Source organism: Fulmarus glacialis, unplaced genomic scaffold (genome assembly GCF_000690835.1).
Source record: "Fulmarus glacialis isolate BGI_N327 unplaced genomic scaffold, ASM69083v1 scaffold24716, whole genome shotgun sequence".
NCBI lineage: Eukaryota > Metazoa > Chordata > Aves > Procellariiformes > Procellariidae > Fulmarus > Fulmarus glacialis.
This window is the reverse complement of record NW_009219368.1, coordinates 6,577-26,390: the sequence shown is the minus strand read 5'-3', so window position 1 is coordinate 26,390 and position 19,814 is coordinate 6,577. Positions and strand designations below refer to the sequence as shown.

Sequence of the window (19,814 nt, the reverse complement as noted above, 5' to 3'; positions counted from 1 at the left end):
CCCCATCACACTGTGATTCCTGGTCTATCAGCTACCTCAGACGAAATACGCTTCTGAAAATGAACACTGTGAATATTCAAGTCTATCTGGTCTCAAGTCTCCTATTAAAAAGGCAGCAGTCATATTTCTAGGCTATGTTTACCCTGATTTGCAAAAAATACTTGATCATTACGTAACTTGATCATTAAAGTAACTTAAAAGTTTAGTTAACTCTATCATGAAGATACCAGGTTCCTCTCCACAAAGACACTTCTCAAGTATTATAAACCACAACCAACTACCAAAGTTTTACTTTCAATGTTTCTTTCCATCAAGAGTTCCTTTCTCCTTGTCCTATATTGTTCTTTCACCTGCTAATTGTTTTCTTACTAAAATAGCACTCTAAACCAAAGGGACAAGACATCTTCAGTAATTAGACCATTAGGTTTTTTTTTTTAAAAAAAAAAAAAAAAAAAAAGCTGTTCTTCCTTAATAACATTTCCCTCAATATAAAAGGATTTAAGTGATAAAACTAATACATGAAACACTTCTCCTAACATTATATTGGTATATTACAATCCCTTTCTTACATTGTTACCACATGTTAATTTACATAATACTACATTTTATAGTAGTAGTAATGTTATAATGTGAAAATTCTATTTTTACTGCAAAAGACTTTCAGCCACTTTTATAAATTGTCAGCTCTTAACAAAAAAGAAAATTCCAATGACAGAAATACACAGTCTAAGAGTGTGACCTGTTAGAAGCACATTGCTCATTTTACCACAGCTCAGACGCAGGAAAGCTTGGAAAATATGGAAGACAGCAGATGCACATCCCATGTACTGCCAGAAGTTCTTCAAAAGCAACAGAGCAGGAACCTTAAAATCAATTTTACTTTGAGAGTAATGACAGCAGTAAAAGACTAAATACTTTCTATTCACTCCCAATTTTCCAATTATTTCTTTTTTCTGCCCAAAACTGAATTGGCCTCCCCAATGAGAAGCAAATAGAGCAAGATGTGAAAAAAATTGTTTAGTGGTTCAAGAATAGAAGTGGGAAGGGAAGCATTTAGAGATATATAAATAGCAGTTCATGGCAAGAGCTCAGTTTATTCTGCCCACACTCCTGAGTAGACACACGCAGGTCAGCAAGACTAGAAAGCACACCGTGGCAGAGCAGCGTGAGTTACTAACTTCAGCCCCTCAAGCTGAGCATACCACCAACAGGGGCTCAGAGGAAGCCACTCTGCTTTGTAACGCAAGAGAGGGGAAGCTCACAACATAACCTGCTGCAAAACTTGGGAGCCTGACACTAACTTCTTCGGCCGACACAATCATTTGCCATTGTCTGACTATACCCTCAGCAGGGCACATGGTCAGGCAAAGGCTGCATCTCATTTCAGCAGCTCAGCGTTTCACCACGAAGGTCAACCAGCCACAGCGCGAGGTGGCCTGTCCATGATGGCAAACTGTACTTACTTCCTGCTGCTCCATCTGGTATATGTTTTGTTCCGTGAAATACCAGATACTATATCCTTCTCACATGAAGTGCGTTCCCCTCTCTGACAGCACGTAGTGCATAGGTTTCGAAACACTATATACAGATTTACCTAAGCCTATAGAAATATATTGAGAAGCTACATGACTGTTTTAATAAAAATTAGTGTAAAGTATGAATGCATAGGGCAGATTTAACAATTGCTTACTTCTGCCTTCCTAATAGCGTTTACTTATACCGACTTAGAATAATTAATAATTTTCTTCTAATCTAAAACACTATCCTAAATAGAATTACAAAGAGGTTTCGAGCTAAGTCTTCTTCAAGATGGACAATTTGACTTAACTCCACGTCCTAACAGAAACTGTCATTTAGCTGTAGGAAAGAGAGAAATATCTGCAGGAAAGCTTTAGGAGCTGACAGAATGGCCAAATCCTCCTGTCAAACACCCACTGCCGTGTCATCCTTATCACCTTTCCCATACTCCACTTTCTGGAGGAAAGCTATAAGGCATTACACTAAATGGAAGTGGAGGGGGAGAAAAAAGCCACCAAAACCCCACGTGGTAGCTAAATGTCTTCCTCAGTCCTTTTCCTCCAATTCTTTTAGTGTACATCTTTCCCGTGTGTGCATATTCCATTAACCCCCCATCTTTCATGCTCTTGTTCTGATCTCTCTCAACTCACTACACTTGTATGAAACTTTTTGCCTGTTCAGTTGTGGGTTTTTTCCACAAAGAGGAAAGTTCTCTTCTGTATTGTCATGTCTTGTAACTAGTTTTTTTTATTCCCTTTCTAAGAAGAATATGAAAATATATAGTATATGACTGAAGCAGCTTATAGTTTTACATTATCAAAGCATCACAGGCCATAGCAAACACAAAACAGCAGCCAAGAAAAGCAGTATCTTTCCTTATGCCAGTCCTAGGATGGTCTTAGGTTAGGTGATAACCGACAGGTGGTGAACCCAGTAGCAGAACCAATTTAGATTTAAGACCAACATATATTTTTCTTAATAGGGATGAATTCCATGACTAGTGTTCACTGCACAGCCATGCAAAAAAGACAACAGTACCGCTTCTTTTAGCTGGATTCTCAGCTTAAAGGGCACGTGAAACTACCTCCGCAGAAAATGGGAGAGGAAGGTACCTAACGAGGCCGTTTTTTTAATAGTTACACCTTGCCCGACTTAGCTGATAGAGGTGATAGAACCATAGAAACCCCACCACAGGCCATGTGCAAAAACAAAGTAGATAATGGCAATGAATGATAATGAGATTATCATCATCATTAAAAAGTATTTCCCAGTATCTATCCTAAACTTCCACTCTGAGCCTGCTGAATTAGTCAGCACAGCTCTCCAAACTTGTTCTGCTTTGATCTGCTTTTCCTAGCACAATTTTTTTTTCCTTGGCTTTTGGAGGATTTCTTTGCAAAAAGTGATGGAGGCGTTGAGATGTCCGTTTGTAATATAATATGACAGTTTTCGAGGTGGGTTTTTGATGTTTGTATTGATTAGGCAGTCTGTTAAAATTTCATCAAGTCACCTAGCTATTTTTATATGTGCATTGCCTGCAGGAATTTCTGAAAGTTAAGATATCCAGCTTCATTTTTAAGCCAAAGAAGCATAAGAGGGCAGGCTCTAAAGATTCAAACATTCCCTGTCTCCAGTGAACTTTGTAGATTTGTTGAATCTACCCAGTAAATCAGGGCACGTTTTCTGCACACATGCCATCCTTCAGCCATCAGGAGCTGCAGGGATGGTAACAGCATAAAAAGAAAATACTTAGCGGAAGCAGGAGAAAAAGCTAATAGTTTGAGTATCTTAATCCTATTTTGTTTTAATCTTGTTTGTTTTCAGTATTAGTTGGAGAAATTTCCTTTGTCGTCATGTTGGAAGAGTAAGATTCTGTACACATCTACAGAATGCTCTTTGAAAACATATAAAGTCATATTATAGATGGCAGTATTTGGCTGATACAAAGCCAATTAAGGTACAGTCAAGTGATGTACAGTTTATTTCCAAACATCATAATTCATTCTTTGGATATTGTTGCTTAGGAGGTATAAAATGGGTATAATTATTTTATATGAACTCATACATGCAATTGTCCAAGAATAGTACACATTATTTATTTTTTGTTGAACAACTAATGCCTGTGAAAGACTTCAAAACTTAGCAGTTTTGTCCAAATGATCTGTTGAATATATAATATTGTAAGCATTAAATAAAATAATGCAGAAAGTTCTGGCTATGATGTTCACAGTGTATCAATCAGGGATGTTAATATAGTATGCACATAAATGTCTTGCTGGTTATAGTGAGAATGAGAATCCTAGTGTCAAATCACTTCATGCAAGCACCCTTTCTTTTGTTTGACTTATTACCATTCAGTTTGTTAAAGTTGCATAACCCTGCTTATGCAGAATACACAGAGGTAAAAGGATCAGCAATCTGTCTTCAAAAAATAACATGATTTCTACTACAGCAAGTATTGTGCAGCTCTTGCCCATTTTTTAAAAATATTTTCCAAACCGCATGCGAATCAGCTGTACACAAGTCAACACCTTAAACCTTGCATTTATCCTATAAATTTAGTGCTGTCAAAGCCTGTGTACAGCTATAGTACCTCAGTGAAGGAAATTAAAAGTCGAATGCAGGATGCCCCATGCCTGGAAACACTCAAGGTCAGGTTGGACGGGGCTCTGAGCAACCGCATCTAGTTGAAGATGTCACTGCCCACAGCAGGGGGGTTGGACTAGATGACCCTTAAAGGTCCCTTCCAACCCAAACTATTCTATGATTCTGATTAATCATAGAGCAGAACACACCAAAGAAAAACTACAGTAAGACAGAAAACCAGCACTTTTCTGCATAAATAAAATAGTTTCAAAGATCCAACATTTAAAACCTTCGGAGTGGTAAAAATGCCAACTGTCTAAACACGCCAAGAAAAATAAAGTCACAGAAACACAACCAACATTCTTTTCTCCGTTTTCTTAAAAGAAATAATAAAATAATACGGAAACAGAAATACCCAAAACTTACTCATCATTTTGAAGACCAACATATCTTGGACTTGGAACCAACATGACTCTAACATTTTCCAATTTTCCTTTCACAATGTGCATAAACTGATCAAGGTGGCTCGAAGGTGGTTTTGTGGTATATGTCAAAAAAGCATCATCGAAGTTAATACAAAGTGTTTGTGGCTGATAATGATTCCCAAATGCCAAGCGACCCTAAATCGAAAAGAAAACCCAATTACTCATTATACACTGCTCTTTTTTATATATACCTAATTTACATACAATAATGCAGTTTAACCAGCCATATGCAAATAAAGACCGTGAACAAAAATCCTGGCCATATTCTATGCATATCTAAAAATACTACCTTGTACATTAAACTCTCAATATTTTATCTCCTATCACCTCAATAACAGTTTTCCTGGTTTTTTTGGGAGGCAACATCAACTTTTAAGGAACACGTCCAAATATGCCTATTAAAAGATGCAGGGAAGGAAAGAAAAAAGAAGGGGAGGGGGAAAAAAACCAAACACCTCCCAAAAACCCAACACACCACACATTGTACTACACCCATTACCTAGCTTAATTACTTGGTGACTTGAAATCATTACAAGTCTACGACACAAGTATTTCCCACAACAGAGAACATAACCATGTCTCCACCAGCACCAGCAGGATTTGTGACTGTGTCAGGGGAGTGCTGGTGGTGTCATTTTAAAACTTTTTTAAAGCATGAAGGAGAACAAAAACTCGAAAAGAACGTATAAGAAAAATGAATGGCAAGCCTGATTTTTAAGCATATACTTAAGCTAAATATTTTTATTATCAGGGTCTTTTCACTTACCGTGCTCACATTGACTTTAATGACTGGAATAAGCGATCTCCATGAAGAAGAAGGGTCTTGAGATTCTGTTTTTACTTTAACACTATGGAAAAAAATGGTTTTTATTATTTTGTCTTTTCTGAAGAACTAACCAATCTTTCCTCCTAGGGGTCTTCAGTGCACAGATCTCAAGGAACACTCCTACCCACAGGGGTGTCTCCTGTGAGGGACCTGCTAGGAGACTACTGCAGACTCCTCCAGAGCCTGGAAGAACAGCAGGAAGCACAGGCAGCTACACCTTGGGTGCTGGAAAACTGGGCTGACACAGGAAGAAAACGAGCGCACCATGTTTAACACAGAGCAATCGTTAAATAAATCTTCCTCAGGGGAACTTGGTCTGTTCTAAATATTCCTACTTAGGTGTGGGATTTTTTGTTTTCCAAGACGCGTCCTCCCCAAAGGCAGAAGTCCTTCCTGCACCTATCAATAAGGGCATAAGATGAAAACATGAAAAGACTGGCTCAGAGACACAGCCCTTACCCAAACTCAGGACTGCCACAGCATCCTGCAGCTGCCCACTACATGATTTAGTAACACGTACTGGCCAGCAGCAGTGGAAGGACTCAAGTCTCATTAGATCTTCTCTGCTCCTGCCAATAAATCAGTCTGGTGTGATTCTGCCCAAAGAGAGGCTTATTATTGAACATCTGTCTCCACTACACATAAGCCGTGTAGAAGACCTGCACTGTGCTTTCTGGGGTACCCCAAGAAGAGGAATAAAATAAGAAAAGAAGGTTTGTGTAGATATACACAAACACACACTTCTAAAAAGACAACTTGTGAAATCAGCCCGAGTTTAAAGCTCAAAAACCAGTAAGCTCTCCCAACACCATAGAGATCCTCTCATTTTGTCTACTCAGTATCTTAAGCAGCTATTACTTCTACTGAGCAATACCATTATTATTCTGCAAGCATAATCCTCCTCAACAGATGCCCCCTTTTCACATTGTACTTCAAACAGATTTTTTCAACCTGATCATTAAACAAGGAGTGTTTGGTTTGTTTGTGTTTTTTAATTATTATGGTAGGAAGTCTGAGGAAAGTAAAAAGATTTAGACTGTCAGGCTTGTCAGTGCAATTTCTCTCTCAGCTGTGCTTCAACCACTTGGCCTCCAGAGCATACGTTAACAAAACATTACCCAATTAGTTCAGCACTTTGCAGAACAAAACATCAACAAAATAGCAAAATGAATAATAATTTACCTTTCAAGATTGGTATGTGTTCTCTGCCTCCCGTTCACTTGTGCTTTTTCATCATCTTTCTTTGCTGGAATTATTGTGGGATCCAAGCCAAACAGTTCTTGAAGTTGTCCATAAAGCTCAGAACGGTTGTACACATGAAATTCAAAGTCATTCACCATAATATACAGTCGTGTTTCTGCCTTTGGATCTAAACAAATAGTAGGAAAAGAGTCCTAATTCTATTCCAACATTCCCTTGCAATATCTACAGTTTTTCAAATATGTACATTTCGCAAAAAGGATCTACACAGTAGTGAATAGCTGCTGAAGTACATATTAAAAAGCAGTAAAACACTCTACAAAATAATTACACCATTCCAAGCAAATCAGTAAAACTTGGCAAATAAGACAGTTGCATACGAAATATAAAACCTGAAAGGCATTTCACCCTTAAGTCACAATCCAAAAATAAATCCAGGCAGAAGCTGCACAAAACAGTAAATGAGGTTTATTCAGTCTCATATATAAAAACAAACAAACAAAAATCTCTCTTGACGCGCAGCACAGAAGCCTCGGTACCAACTTCTGCTTTTTAGCACAGGTATCAGTATTTGAGACCAATTCAATCTCAAAAACCAAATGGTTTTCTAGCCAAGCTCTGTAGTATAGCAGGCCTGAACTGGGAAAAAAGCAGAACTAACAAGAAGCATACTCATTTTGCACAATCGGTCAACATTTTCACAAATTTAAAATTTTAACGGTGATATCAGCTTGACTCTCTGATACTTAAAAACTAGTTTAACATCTGCTGATCGCATACAGAGCTGTTTGTGACATACTTTGACATACTTTTGCCTTAGATAGTATGACCTAATTATGTAGTTAATGTGAGGAAAAAGCTCACACAATTTCCCCCTAATTACCCAGTTGAAAGAGTGCCCGTTACACATTCACTCAAGAGACCTGAGCTGCTCTAAAACCTGACCTGGTCTAAGTCAAACAGACTTTAGGAAGCTGAAGCATCAACAGGTATTAGAGCAGTCCCCAATCTGTAACTCAGGCGGTGCAAACTGAAGGCAACATTTCCAACAGACAGTAGAAATTAAAAAGTCAGAGTGAACACCGCTGGTGGTGTGGTCAGGGTCAAGAGAAGAAATGCAGCTGCCCGAGAGCCAAAGTTTAGACACACCTGCTTTATTAAATGCACCCTCTTTGCTAACAAACTCATCTGTCCCCCGATGTTATGCATCTATACAACACTCTGTCCCAACAAAAGCAACGCACCTTTTACCCTTCACACCTAAATTACCAGAAATATCCATATCATTATAAAAAAAGTAAATGTATAATAAGTCTCCAGAAAGCACTGACATCACAGTTTTCTTCAACAGGAACCAGAGAGAAAAGTTAATGAGCCAGTTTGAGTTCCTTCCTGTTTTCATAAAAGCACTATCAAATCCATTCATTGGTAATGTTAACTTGCATCAATAAGATAGATGCAAAGGATGGCATGGACAAAGATTGGGATACACAATTGTTCACCTGGGAGATGTCAGTATAATCAAGAGCACAAATAAATGTAATTTTTCAATTCCTGAAGGCAAGCATTAGACTTCATTAACTAAATGAAATCATAGGTACTAATTAATTTCTTTAAAGGGGATTTAAAGAGACAACTGTCTCTTTTTCCTAATAACAATAAAATAAGATTTGACTTCCACACACCATTCTGGTTGCCTAAGACACTTTTGGAAAAGAAAAAAAAAAAAAAGGCAAGGAAAGAGAGACACACACATCTGAATGTCATATAGTTAAATGATTCAAAGAAGCATATATGTAGGTCATGTAAAAGTAACTACCAGATTGATAGCAAAATACTGAAGTTTTATCAACATTTGTTGGAATCAAGGTGACTAACATAGCCAAGGTTTTGACATTTGCCTCCTACAGAGTTTAATCAAGATGTATTATTTACTTATTATTTATTCAAATGTTTGTATCACACCTACCCAAACAATTCAACATAAATATACCCACTAAATAAAACCTAATGGGAACATGAAACAAGTCACTCCCGACAATAAAAAGTAGAGGGATTGGCTCTCAAAACAGTATTCCCCCCTTCAATGGGGGTTTTGCAATATGAAAATTGATCATCTGCTGTGGCACTTAAACCAAGACATCTGGGTGTGCCCTATTCACAACATAATCCTCCAACTTTTGTTCCTAAACCACTTTCATTTCTCAAGTATCTACAAAACCTACTCTCAAGTCCCAGTATGATTTAACTTAATACTCAAGGTAGGAAGGCAACCCACATACTTGACTCTTTCTGTGAAGTTCTTTCAACGTTGGTATGACATGCCTAGTACAAACATAGTGCCATGACAAAAAACAGATTGCACTTGCTGGGTCAAACTGAGGAACTTTTGGGAAAAAAAAAAAAACCCAAAACACAGCAGGAAATGCAACTTTACTACAGGTTATCAATAATCATGATCCAAACTTTTTGTAGTTCAAACTTTCTCTTATGCAAGGAACTGTGATTAAGTCTTTATGAGAAGCATCCTTAAATTACAGTGCAACCCAAGCCTTAGAGCAACATTTACTTTAGACTCCAGAGGGCAGATCGACAAGGCATCAATTTTGATACTTTAGTTTTCACCTTCTCAGAAGAATGGTAACAAAATAATCCTCTTAGCTTTAAAACAAACGTGAAAAAAAACAGAATGCAAAGCATTTTAGTTTTTCCTTTTTCTGACACAAAGGTTTAATAGTCATGCTTCCTAGCATCCATTACTGTAATCTACTTTTGATCACAAACACATATTGACTACCAGAAGTTCAGTAGGAAGAGTATACCATAAAGCATTTTGCGAAGTACACGCACCAGAGTGTAGGAAACCGTTCTCTGAGTTTGGCCTCTTTTTCCTAACAACCTTCACTCTTCTCTGACAAACCTCAGATCATGCTCCTTGCTCAGTTTTTATTTCTTTGTGTATCCTCATAAGACTTGCAAAGTCAGTGGATCTCAGTGGGTCAGCAGCGACTGGCAAGCACTGCCACATTCTTCAGCTCCTCAGGAAGAAGGCTGAGAAGCCATGTGATTAGAAAGGAGTTTATCAGAAAAATATTCCTAATAACACATGAACATATTCCATGGGCCTGTGGAAAAATACTGGATTTTTCTCACCAACAGGAGTAACAACCTGGAAGCCGAAGTTATATCAAGATTGAATATGTAATTCCTAGCATTAAAAACAATTTTACTTTGGCATAACATATTGAATGTGTCAAGTACTTATCATCACTCAATCTTTTTAAAAGGTCACTTATTTCACTTCCAGAGAAAACTTTACAACTTGTATGGCTGGTTTGGATGAACATTGAAGCTCTTTCTGGTTCTAAAACCTCTGAATATACGAATGAATTTCTAGTCATTCTCCCCCAAGCTCAGTGGGGAATATATGAGACTTCAGCACATGCCTTCAGGAGACGGAGACACGTACAAGCTTCACGTACATTTGAACAAAGATAGCTTTTAGGAAATTTAAAATGTCCCCATGCTGAAGTTCAGCTCCTTGCGTACAACTGTAATGGCGCATAACATTGATAATCTTACCACTGAAAACTGGATTATCGAGTACAGCCCTTTACCAAAGAGGTGATGTCAAGGACACCTGAAATTACCTAAAGGGAGTTCCCTTATTAAGGCCTCCGAGTATTTCAGGATCCTTCACTAGCCTACCCTTTGTGCACAAAACCCCCTCCTCTAATACTCTAAATATTTCTCAGAAGAAAAAAAAAATGAGGTCACGTTATTTCTACACTAACAGGACTTCAAGTTTATCACCACTATGAAAAACAAAATCCCATTCCCGTCGCATTTCACATTATTGTTACGAGCACCCTGCACGTCAGTTACAGAACTTAAAAAAAAACTACAACACTCGGAAACTAATCATTATTGCTTATATCTAAGTCTTCATAAGATGTATTTTTTCCAAGCAAAAATATTAAAATATTTAAGGCTTGTATTTTTATAAGAATCTGGTGGGATTTTTAAATTGTTAATAGCCCTGATTCAGCCTATGTGTTTTTCTATAGGAAAATCTCAAGTCTATTTTGTTTTTCTGTTTTATGAAGGATGTGAAACAAAGGTATGAATCAGTAATGTCTAGCTACAACAGGTTTTCTAATCATTCTGTGTGATAGCTGTAAGGGAGTAATCCTTGAACAAAACATAAATCTTTAAGATGCAATATACCATCAGCCTTCGCAATTTGGTCAGGTACAGGTATTTCTGTTGCGATCAAGCAGATTAAAAAGTATTGGAAGAATATACTACAACAGACTAAGAATCATTGAAAATTTTATTTTTCCTTTAAGGTTAAAAATGAAAGCATCTCTGCTCAATAATCAAAGTGTAAAGTGAGCAAGCTTATTTTTGCTATGAAAATGAGTAATAAATTTAAGAGAGTATTTTATTTACGTTACTTTGTTGTCACATCTATACACCTCTGACCTCCTTGGTTACTTGGATTATTTGTCCATTAATTACGCAGTCTTAAATACCAGCAGAAAAGGTTCAAGCCTTGCAATACTGCCAAGCAAAAATACGACCATAAAAGACAGACACAACTATCTTTATTGCATTAAGTTCAATTAATTTTTTCATTCTGTGAGCCACTAGAGAAATATTTTTTAACTAGCAGCTGAAGAAAATTCTATGAAAACCTGTTGGACAACAACCTGTGGTTGGAAAAATCTAATTAACTCTAAGACTAGGTTCCACTTTTTGAATTAGTCTTCTTATGGTATAAAGAACTTGAATTGCGTCCTATCACCTCAGAGGCTTAGTAATGCCTCAATAAAAAGAAGTGAGCAACTCTTCCTAATTCATATCACTATATTGAACGGTGTCTCATATTCACCTCCATAACGTGTATGCAGTAGTCCTACCACTGTTGAGTTGGTACTGACAAAGCAACAGCTGTACAAGCTTGCTGACAAGTCTAAGAAGCTTCACACCATCAGAGGCCACTTCAAAAGGGGAGATGGGAAAAAAAAAGCCCTCCAAAGTTCAACAACCCTCTCAATTAGTGCCCTCCTCAACTGTAGACAGTTGCCATTTCTGGACCTCCTTGAATTAGCAATGGAGCTGTGATGCTTCAAAAGTCAAGAGAGGCAGGACCTGAGACTAGTCCTAATTCAGATTCTAATCCTATAAACAACTAAGCACACATCACAAGGCTACTATGTTTTCTCACAGTGTTTTCTGCAGATTAATTTATCTCCTGCACCAGTGTTAATAGACCTTCTTCAGCCACAGATAAAGAAGAAAAATAAATGAATTTTTCACACTTCTCCACTTCTATGACCACAGAAGTCTTTAAGACACAGGGTTATCAAATACTAAAGAACATCCCCTACTGTAATACTTTTGCTAAAATACTGACAGCACAACACTAAAACTTGGAAACTAAAATCACTTCCAGAACATAAGAAGTCTCTATCATAGTTATAAACTTCAATACACGGTCAATTACGCTTAGACTACAGCTAATGCAGGCTACTATTAAGGATAATGGTTTGTCTTAAGAAGGGTTCAAGTCCCTGATAATGAATCCTGCATCTATTTCATTGTGTTGTTCTAGTCTACTAACACAGATCAACCAGTTAAAAGAACCCATACCTTCTGATCATTCAATGTACTTCAGGCACATATTAACAAATCAGTTACACACATCCAATTGTGCAAAGGAAGTATTTTTATGTATGCTACCTATAAACTTAATTCAAACTTTGAAACCTTTTTGAGAAACCTACCATGCTGTTTCTGCTTAGGGTTGTACATCTTCCACCAGCGAAATATGATAAATCCATCTTGAATTCTAAATCAAATAAATTAGATAAAACAGAAGTTAAGAGTGATAATCCAAAATCCTATGTGCAGCTGCATGACATGTTGCCTTATGCAGTTCAGAGATCTGCAGTTGCAGTAGTGTACAAGCAATATTAAAGCACAAAGCATTACAACATAAAGCATACAATATAATATTATACAATTACTGCATTAGTTGAAACTTGTATAAAATCCCACATCCATTGCCTTCTCAAGGCTTTCTGGATTTAACAGTAAGAATCAAAATTACAAACTGTTCGCTAGTGTGTGGTTCATGAAATAAATTATTCTCAATTCCAGTAAATAAATGCAAACTACTTGGCCAAAATGAATCTTGCAGACTTAAGAGCGGGAGCATGAAGGAGTGAAAGACATTAATGAAAAATAGTCCTCCTTCAAACTCTAAAGTGTTTTCTTTTACAAATATTAAGGACAATAGAATCTTATCCAGTACTCACTTTGAACTGATAACGCTCAAACTGCAAATGAGCTAACAACACAAGTATCTAAGAATGTCTAAATACTACCATCAAAAGAATCAGTTTATTTTTAACATTTATAAATATATTTATTGCTTGTTTGTAAGACGGTATTTTGATAGGTGTTATTTAGACATGTACATTTACTGTATTTGAAATCGCTATTTAGAAGAGCGACTCCCTTGGAAATCTGTACCTGATAGACATGTCTTCTGTGATGAAATAGATTTCGCGAACCATGACTTTTCCAGACAGCACAGAGAACGAAAAGGAACCTAGCATGAGAGAAAGTGTTTATCGGACATTAGCCTAAAGTTGTTGATGCTTTATTTTCTGAACAGGCAGAATATAGTATTCAATTATCTGAAATGTGTTTACTGGGTATTTTGAGTTTTCCCTTTGAAAACACACTGACCTTCAGAGGAGAACATACAAGACAAAAAGTACACAACTCTAAAAGGTGCTGGGTTTGGCACCACCCAAGAAGACAACCAACCCCCTGAGACACACTAGTCACTCAGGAACATTCTGGTGCCTTGTGAAGCTTGTGAAAAGAGTTAAGAAAGCGATTTTGAACATTTGTAAGTATCAAGCCATTGTATGCAAGACTGTAATTAGAGAAACAAAGATTCCTGACAAAATATTTTTTCAAATTTTAAATGTCTATAAAGTTTTCAGTCCAATTATTATGACAAATTGTGTTTACAAGGATTAATAAGCATGAAAAGACCAGCAGGTAATGCAGTAGCACATATTTTTCCTACGGCTTTTCACGTCACCCACAGAAAGTTAAGTAAGTTTCTTCAAAAAAAAAAAAAACCCAAAAAAACCCCAACATTAATCGATTGAAGCCAAGCTGTAAATCATGGGATTTAATTTATGTTATGTTCTCCTTACTGATTAAGTTTATAAAGAACACCATATATTTGGCCAGCTATCTCCAGCTGTCTTTACTTAATAGCAATTTCACAGAGAAATTTTAATAAAAGCCCATAGATCAAGCGCAGCAGTCAATAAGTATTTCATCTATATTGCTGTTCAAAAAGTTGGATTTGAAAATTGTTTGGATTACAGTTCTTAAATTCTTGAAGACTAAGCAAATTATTGCAGGGGTCTCTTTGGCAGGCGGGTATGGGTGGGTTGTTTTTTTTTAAGTTTTCACTACATTTATGATCAATAGTTGCAGAAGAAGTCCAGAACTAAAGTCATTGTCATTCTGGGAAGCAGACAGAGGAAGGCATGGAAGAATAAATGAAAGAAAATTAAAAGTGCAGTCAGAGTGAGGTTGTGGGATATAGCCCTCTGTGACTCAGCATCAGATATTTTTGCAATGTGGGTAAGTGCCCAAGTGATTTGTACTGACCTGTTTTATTCAAAAATGCTTTAAAAAAAAAAGTTAATGGATTTTGATGCAAATGTTCTAGGCAGTATAAATTCTACAGATCACAGTCCCACTATGGATTAACATGATTAGTTGTTCTGATAGCTTATTTAGAAAGCAAGGACGCTGCCACAACAGGGAGTTGAGGCTTGAGACTCCACTGTGCCCCTCTGAGCCCACTCCAACGGTTGCTGCCCACACTTCAGATTCCGTATAACCCACCTCAAAGGTGCGGGGAGTGGGAAGCTGCACCCCTTAACACCAAATTATGAGGCAAATTCAGAAGCACCTCAGGCAGATTCCATGGGGGACTGAGGTCAATCTTCTTTTAAGACACTAACCATTATGATTAAAGGGCTTTGAAAAAGGGATAATGGAAAGTACACAAAGTATACAGACTGAACAGAAAAAAGTAAACTCGACTTAAAATTAAAAAACCTGTCAAGTGAACTTTAATATAAAATAATGAGCGACTTCAATGAAAAAGGGGGTGGTTTTCTACCTACACCAAGAATCCTTCCCTAAAGCATGATATTCAACTTCTTCTCTTCTTAAATTAAACCCATGCTGATCATTTTCAAATTACTGTAACAAAGGAACACTTTGATTTTACTTAAGAGTTTTTAGCAAATTGAGATATAATAAAAAGCAGTAGATAAACAGTGGCATTACAGTAATCATAACTTACCAATATGGATGTAGCCATGTTTATATAATCTGTTAAGAACCAATGTTAAAATGAGTCCAATGTTCCGGGAATTATAATAAGTTAGGTAGATAATCCATCCACAAGACAGTATTGTCGCTGTTGAGAGATTAAAATGAATTAAAATATTTTTTGAAGTATGCTGACCTAGATAAAAGCCTTACCTATAAGACTATAAAGCATAAGAACATTCTTCCTACTCTCCAAAAAAATTTGAAACTGATGGGACATTTTAATGGGTGTTTTCAGAGAGACGGTGTGAGAAGGGGAGAAAAAAGAAGGGGAAATGGGAAGTTCAGAAAAGTATAGATTCATCACTGCTCTTTCATTTCCCAATATAAAAAACCCCCGTCCTCCTGAGGACCTGCAAAAGACAACACATATTTCATTGCATCCCTTATCATCCAAGAAGTTAAATTTCATAGATCAAATCATAACACGCATGATCCCACACAGCCATTTATTTCAAAACAGCCTAAAAAACCACCACGACAAAAGACATACTACATTCCTTCTCCACCCTTCTCCAAACCATGAACTCTAACTTCAATTTCTAGTCTTTCATATCTTAGCACAGGAAACAACATTATCACATCTGAAAACATTTCCTAAGTTGCTGTATCCTGAGAGAAATTACCAGTCCTTGGGTTAGCAGAAATCTGTCAACAGTTCAAGCATGGAATTTGATAGGAAAAAAAGGAAATAGCAATCCAATGAGAAACATGGGGAAAAAAAAAAAATTAGGTCTGCTAATCCCCAAAGTAATTTTTACTTTAGTTGATTAAGAGCTAGTAACCTATTTCTAACTACAAGTGTTCTCAAAGCTTCCAGAAGGACAAACCCAAGTGGAATGGGACTGCCAGGGAACAAACTAGTTCTAACTCACTTTACTGATAATTACCATTCTGTTTCATCCAAAGCAGAGTAGGAAAAAAAGCAATTTTTGAATTTGAGGTATCTCTACTCATTATACTAGCTGAACTTTGTAACAGAAGTTTTTCATTTATGTATACACTTCATACCGAAAAACTCAGATTTATTGTGCCTTTTATGGGAAACCTGAAGTGCAGAAAGGCATACGGGTATGACACCTTCACTCTGCAGAGAGTTCAGATGATTACTCAAAAAAAAAAAAAAACCAACCCAAAAAATTACAAAAAACCAACCTGTCCTTTCACTGCCCCTCAATTTTTTTGCAGTGGGATGCTCCACTGCTTTATAACAACGCCTGTGCTTTGTTGAAAGATTAGGAGAAGGTAGAAGAGAAAGACTTGCATGACTTTATCTTTTCCTTACTGGAAAATGGATCCAGTGTGGCCAAAATTCAACTAGCTCATACACTCGGGCAGGTAAGCTGCTTGACATGTAAAACAAATCAAATGTGTGGGTGATTACACAGCAACAAGGCAGGGAGGGCTAAAGCTACACCCCACGAGAGAAACTGCTCTTGGCATTCAGTGAAGGCACATTCCAAGGACAGCATTTACCTCCCCTCGCTTTCAGAGGAGTAAGCTACTCACTGCTGGTCCTCTATCAATGTAGGGAGAAAGGTGGAATGACTCACACTCAAAGGGTCTCATTCCAGTAATAAAACTTAATTTGAGATTAAAGTTCAACTACACACTTAACTTCTAGATACCTAAAGCCAAGAAGGTACCCTCTTAAGGTGACATATACTGAGAAAAATCAGCAAATTAGTGCAGTTTCCAGGCACTACGGTCCTAATCCACTGCCTTCACCACTAGTCTCACCTCTGCCACAAATTGTAGCCTTTTCTTTTCCCTCACCAAATTTAGTCTCCACTATTAAGTGACAGATCCCATAAACTCTATTAATCTCATTTTTATATTCTTGACTTTAAAAGCCTCTTCAGTGAAATTACATTTTGGAATTTACATTTGGAAAGTTTTATTGCATGTGATTTTTAGAAATTATTCTAGAATTGAGCAACAGCTCTCTGGGGAGCATGTTCATTTCTAGAATTCATCACTTCTTTTACTGGGATCAATAGTTAGCTGTTTCAGGATTCAGGTGAATAAACTATTGACATCTTATTTTGTTCTCTTGTAACAGGATGCCACAGGTAAGCAGACAAAAGCAAAGACGGAATGGCTGGTTGAAACTGGGTCAGTTAATAAATATTACTTTAATATGTTTCTATCCAAACCTCATAATAACAGGAGGCTACCCAGCTTTTTCTGTTGTTTGTGTCATTTTTTCTAGAATACCAGGTGGTTTTTTACAGTTAAAGAGATCAGCAGCTCCCCAAAACTGCATAATTGTATACAGGTCAATCTGCCCTTAGAAAAAGGGATGGGCTATATTATTTCTTGAAGTTCCACCCACCCTTCTGTGAAGCAGAAATTTGTAAGTTTAATATATTCAAGCAAATAAGAAAGCGAAGCAAAGCTTTTGGTTTAAATTATAGTTGTTACATAGAATTGCTTATATCCTACATACTTTCCAAGTAGAATTACTAACAGTTTGCTCTAAGAATCCAGTGCAGAGAGGGAAAACCAGAGAAAGAAAATTCTGCAGGGCTGCAATTTGACACTTTTATTCTTTGGTGAAAGACCTGAGCATCTCTAAAATCTCAAGTCAAAGCTTCCGGAGACAAATTTTTCAGATCTGTTCCGCATCTGTTCCACATTTTACCATGAGCAACTATCAGCGTGGTGACTTCCCTTATTTTCATCTTGATTACACTTAGAATTTTATGTTGATTATGAACTTTCCATGTCAACATATTAAAACTGAAATAAATAATATTCAGAAAGCACCCTCGGCTAATTTGCCTATGTCCTTTTCATTCAGTTTGGCCTACTGAAAAATAATTCCAGTATGTCAATAGCCAACAGACATGCTTTAACTTCCCAGAAGTCAAAAAATAAAGTTATTTTTCCTGTGCTGTCCCTCACTCCAGGTCCAAGAATCAAGGCTGAAAAGCAGATATCATCTGCTTTTAGAAAAGTCCAAATTCATCACACACTTCTAGCACCCTCATCTGGACCTGAATACAACTTAATTTTTACTTTGCTGTCTCTGACCCACCAGTTCATAGATTCAGAAAATAAAAGTACTTACACACAAATATAAACAATAGCACTAGTGTTATAAAAAAATTAGCATACCTAAATTAGGCACATTTACAAAAACAGCTATAACCGAGCACACGATGATTTGGCTTAAAGGCTTATTGTGGCACACAATTTAGTCTAAAAGTTATGTCATGAAACACAATAGTCTTTGTATCACTATTCAAACTATACCATATTAAATGACAGATATGTACATATTGGTATAACAAAGTTATTGTATCTGCCTGTCATGTGCTACAGTGCTAATCCTTTGTCATGGTATTACAATTAATCACCAGCTTACTCTGGTGTTAGAAAAAACTTATTTAATAGAGAGAAGTTCTCACTGAGTTCTTATTTTGCAGAGTCACAGCTGTAGAGCATCATCCTTTGCACATTGGACTTACCTTCCAAGTGTGGCAGCACGATTGGTATCGGAAACAGTTCTGTTTTTTTTTCTTTCTGAATCACTTAAGTAGCATTGCCATACCTCACTAACAGCTGTATCACAAATAAAAATCTATTTTCAATGTTTTAATGTTAATTCATTAAGAAATTCGATATTGGTATGCCAGCATTTAGAAAAGCACATTTAAAAGTACACACACAAAAAATTTAACCAAAACAGAATAGATTCACCTTACCTACTAACAGCCAAACAACGTTGGAGTCATGTTCAGTTAGGAAGTCTTCCAACTGCGTGATACTTGGGACAAAACTATCATTTTTTCTTTGATCCATTGCTAAACTGTTTTTGCACCAGCAGCTATAGAACTGAAGGCAAAAAAAAAAACCAAACAAAACAAAACAAAAACCACACCACAGAAAAAAAAACAAAAAACCCAAAATGAGTAACATGCACAGTACAGTTTGGAGAAAATTGAGTATGTACTATGTTAAATAATCTCTAACAGTCTGTTTCACACGAATATTAATTTACTTGTTTTGTTCCTTCAGTAACATCTTCATGATTCTCAGCTACCCTTTCTTTTACTCTAGAGCTCCAGAAACACTTCCACTCATCTCTGCTGAAACAACAGTTTCCAGGCACGTGCCTCCTTAAAACAGATTACAGATCAACAGAATGCCAGAATATGCTCTCAAATTTTAGTACCCTGAATGCCCCATACAGGATATAATAGCAAATAAATTTATAAAACTGTTGTACCATAGCAGTAAGTCAAAAGGTAACTGAACATACACATAAAAATGTGTCTATTAAGCCTTCTAACATTCAAAAAGGGAGTATGAGACAATGAGACTTCCCCTGTGGAAGGAAAGGCTGAATCAGACACTTTCAGAAGCTATGGAAAATTCCCGTAACCTCCTAATCCACTGTGTCCATTAATTCTCTTGCTTTAGGATGGATTTGCATCATATAAAAAGTGACTACATAGTGTCTCTGCTACAGAAAGCAGAAAACCTGTCCTTCTGATCTTGCACATTTATTCAAACCACCCATAAATCATCTTACAACTGGGTTATATTAATTAACTCAGTAACATCTGTAATTACACAGCAGTATTTTACTTGCATTAGTTTCATTTGAAATATTCTCCCTTGGACATTATCTGTCAAGCCTTCTTACAGGAAGATAAGCATTAATCCTGCTTTTTTTTTTTTTTTTAAAACACCTTCCAGCTCCTGGCAGCTTGTCTTCCTGTCAGTATTCAACCCTCAAAAAAATGAGT

General features: G+C 36.8%; 1 protein-coding gene across 1 annotated transcript in view; it reads right to left on the bottom strand.

Annotated features, from left to right (window-relative positions):
• KIAA1109 (KIAA1109 ortholog) overlaps window positions 1–18,891 on the bottom strand; it is a 121,415-nt gene extending 102,524 nt beyond the window's left edge. Inside the window, exons 1-7 of the mRNA XM_009580350.1 lie at window positions 18,768–18,891; window positions 15,029–15,145; window positions 13,156–13,234; window positions 12,405–12,469; window positions 6,598–6,784; window positions 5,356–5,437; window positions 4,531–4,724 (exon numbers count right to left, since the gene is read on the bottom strand). Coding sequence (XP_009578645.1) covers window positions 4,531–4,724; window positions 5,356–5,437; window positions 6,598–6,784; window positions 12,405–12,469; window positions 13,156–13,234; window positions 15,029–15,145; window positions 18,768–18,864 — 821 coding nt within the window. The 5' untranslated portion in view covers window positions 18,865–18,891. The remainder of the gene's footprint in view (window positions 1–4,530; window positions 4,725–5,355; window positions 5,438–6,597; window positions 6,785–12,404; window positions 12,470–13,155; window positions 13,235–15,028; window positions 15,146–18,767) is intronic.
• Between the last annotated feature and the right edge of the window lie 923 nt (window positions 18,892–19,814).